Raw genomic sequence first — 2,853 nt, 5'->3', positions numbered from 1 at the left:
CGAGTCAAACATTAGGACCCAGCTACTGCCATGGCTTCTCCCTGACACTCAGCTGCAGTGTGGTGCTGCAAAAGCCCCCTACTTCCATAGTCCGTGCTGCCAAAGACAGAGCTATCCCACTGCCAGAGTCCCAGGAAGCTGACTGAGGTGCAATACAGGGAGAGCCCACTTCTGCAGAACCCTAGGCAGGTCATTGCCAAGCAGCAGAAGTAGAGGCCCCCACTTCTGAATGTCATAAAAACTCCAGCCCTGTAAGCCGGATACAAAGCCTTCACAGGCCAGATCCAGCCCAGAAGCTGTCGCTTGCCAATTCCTGCTCCATAAGAAATATCATATGAAATTAAAGACCAAATTATAGTTCCTGTGAATAAGGGGACAAAGTTAAGGATGGGCTAAGCAGCCTTAATGATAATTTTCTCATTTTTGCATATTTAATTATGCATCTAGAACATTCTTATTATAAGTCTGATTTATTAAAAGTGATATGTATTAGTTTAAGCATCCAGAAAAGAAGAGCTCACAATCTAAACTAGACATACTATATAACAAATGACCAGACAAAGGCCAGGTTTAAAACACTGCAGTCTTCCTTTTGCTGCTTTTAAATGTTAGCAGATTATCAAAACAGCTTCAGGGAAGAACAATGTTTTAAGGAGAGTATCTGAAAAGCAATAGAAGACTGCTTGTTACACAACAGGAAGAGAAAGAATTCCAAATATAGAGACAATGCTGGAAAGATATAAACTGAGCATTTCGTAGGAAGCAGGTAGAAAAAAAAAAAACGTAAGATGGGAGGTAAGAAAAAGCTAGACCAGGGACGTAAGACGAAGCAGAATTGTATGGAGTTCCAAAAAAAAAACCAAAATAAAATAAAACAACAAGTCTAAACCCAAAACAAAGGTAAGAAGAAAACAAGAGAATGACTAAGCAGCAGATGTGTGTAGATGACTATTTATTCTTATATAGAAAAAAAGGACTGCATCTCTCCAACATATTCAGAAGATCAATGGCAGCTGTCAATTATCTTTCAAAATGCTATTTATAGATTACATGATGGAGGCAGATTGGCAACTAATATCTACATAACCTTTAGTGCATCAGCTTCTATAATACCACAAAACAAAATGGTAATTCTCCATTTTAAATAATCCTACTTACATAAAACAATTTTACAATCGCTATAAAGGTAATGGTTCTCTATAGAAAATAATGAACTTCTACAAGTCAAAGACACTATTTTTGTATTTTTCCAAGTGTCCCTACCTACTTACCTTACAAGAGGCTGCGACGGTTCTGACAGGGACATATCGCTACTGGAGGATGCACTAGGAGGACGTTCTTGTGCTTTGTTTTCTTTGTCCGATTCCCCAGATGGCTGATATCCTGGTCTGGCCTAGAAATGAAAACACCACCAAAAGTTGAACTTTATTAAAGTGTTCAAGCAACTTGGAAGCTTAAGTCTCATTAAAAGTCAAAAGGGACTTGCTTTAGTATTATACTCCAAGGAATTCTTTACTAATATGCATAACGAGAAAAGAATTTTTCAGGTTTCTCTCTCAACAAAACAGACTAGAAATAAGCTTTGTTCATAGACAAATAGAAACCAAATTAACACTGATGTTGTCTGCTATGACCATTTTTAAATACTCAGCCTCTGACTACCACCAATTAAATATTCTCAGTGGTCACAGATAACCCCTTAGTTGACAGAAGTCTGAGTCAAAGCCCTTCTTCATTCAGATGCTGAGGTTTGTTAAATGCATTTCTCTAGTCAATGTATAAGTAACGCAACAGCTACTGTTTATAACCGAGACACTTGTTTTCCATTAACCTTTACAGTGGGTCTTCCTGTGCTGGACAGCAGTCTCTTGCAAGGAAGTTCTGTTGTTGTAGGACCTACCTCCACCACATCCAGCTAGTGAACAAACCAAAGGTACAGCTTTTAGTATACACCACTATTTTCACAGATTTGATTTCTTCCTCTAACAACAAGCTGAAAAGGACAAGTCAGAGCATTCTTAAAATATTCTACCCTCTGTTATGTTTGATTTCAAAGTACTGAGACAGTGAAACACCCATACCTGCATTTCCTGAACAGCAGCAAGCTTAGATGGCTCCTCTAACAAAGTCTGTTCCAGCAACAATTTAGAATAGGTTTCTTGTAATCGCCTAGCTGCTGAAGGTTCAGGAGGTGGCACATTCTTTGCTTTAGCAAAAGCCTCCCTCTGTTTCCTGTAAAGCTCTTGAAGTCTTTTGTTCTTCTGTTCTGTTGCTTCCTTCTGTGCCTTCTTTTCTTCATTCTGCCGTCTCTTCCTCTCTTCTTGCTGTCTAATAATGTACTGGCGAACCTCATCTGTATCATAGTGACGCTTTTTGGAGATAACTTGAGGCTCTTCACAGGAAGCTAGCTTGTCTGGTTTTCTTTTGGTTGGACTGTGGCTCCTGGCACCTTGAGTAGGTAAAACAAATTTCTGGCTCTGCTTTTCACCATCTTTCTCCTGCTTTGTATTCTGAGTCATGGAGTCCAACTGCAGGTCATCAAGAATTCCACGTATCTCCACAGGTAGAAAATCCTTATTTAATGAGCTGTGATCATCTTGTTTACTCTCTGGAAGAGTATTTTCCAATTTCTTGAGGTTATTCTCAGACCGCACTTTACTCCTTGACCGTTCTGAACTTCTCGAACAGGTTTTATTGGTAACATCCAGCCTGGGATCTGAGCTTGTCCTTCCAATACAGCCTGCTAAAGAACAGAGGTATTGCATTTAAGAATTTTGACTGGAGAAGAGGAGATTTCATTTTAAAACAATTTATACAGTTTTATGTAAAAAAAATTTAACCATTTTTTTTTTT

General features: G+C 38.8%; 1 protein-coding gene across 1 annotated transcript in view; it reads right to left on the bottom strand.

The window, feature by feature from the left end:
* The window catches only part of CEP350 (centrosomal protein 350), a 113,744-nt gene that overhangs the window by 72,220 nt on the left and 38,671 nt on the right, over positions 1–2,853 (bottom strand). The window contains exons 10-11 of the mRNA XM_019530581.1: positions 2,082–2,743; positions 1,272–1,393 (exon numbers count right to left, since the gene is read on the bottom strand). Of these exons, the coding sequence (XP_019386126.1) occupies positions 1,272–1,393; positions 2,082–2,743 (784 nt within the window). The remainder of the gene's footprint in view (positions 1–1,271; positions 1,394–2,081; positions 2,744–2,853) is intronic.

The sequence above is a fragment of the Crocodylus porosus genome, unplaced genomic scaffold, assembly GCF_001723895.1.
Source record: "Crocodylus porosus isolate Cpor-Errol unplaced genomic scaffold, CroPor_comp1, whole genome shotgun sequence".
Classification (NCBI taxonomy): Eukaryota; Metazoa; Chordata; order Crocodylia; family Crocodylidae; genus Crocodylus; species Crocodylus porosus.
Note: the sequence above shows the minus strand (reverse complement) of the source record. Positions and strands in the feature narration are given on the sequence as shown.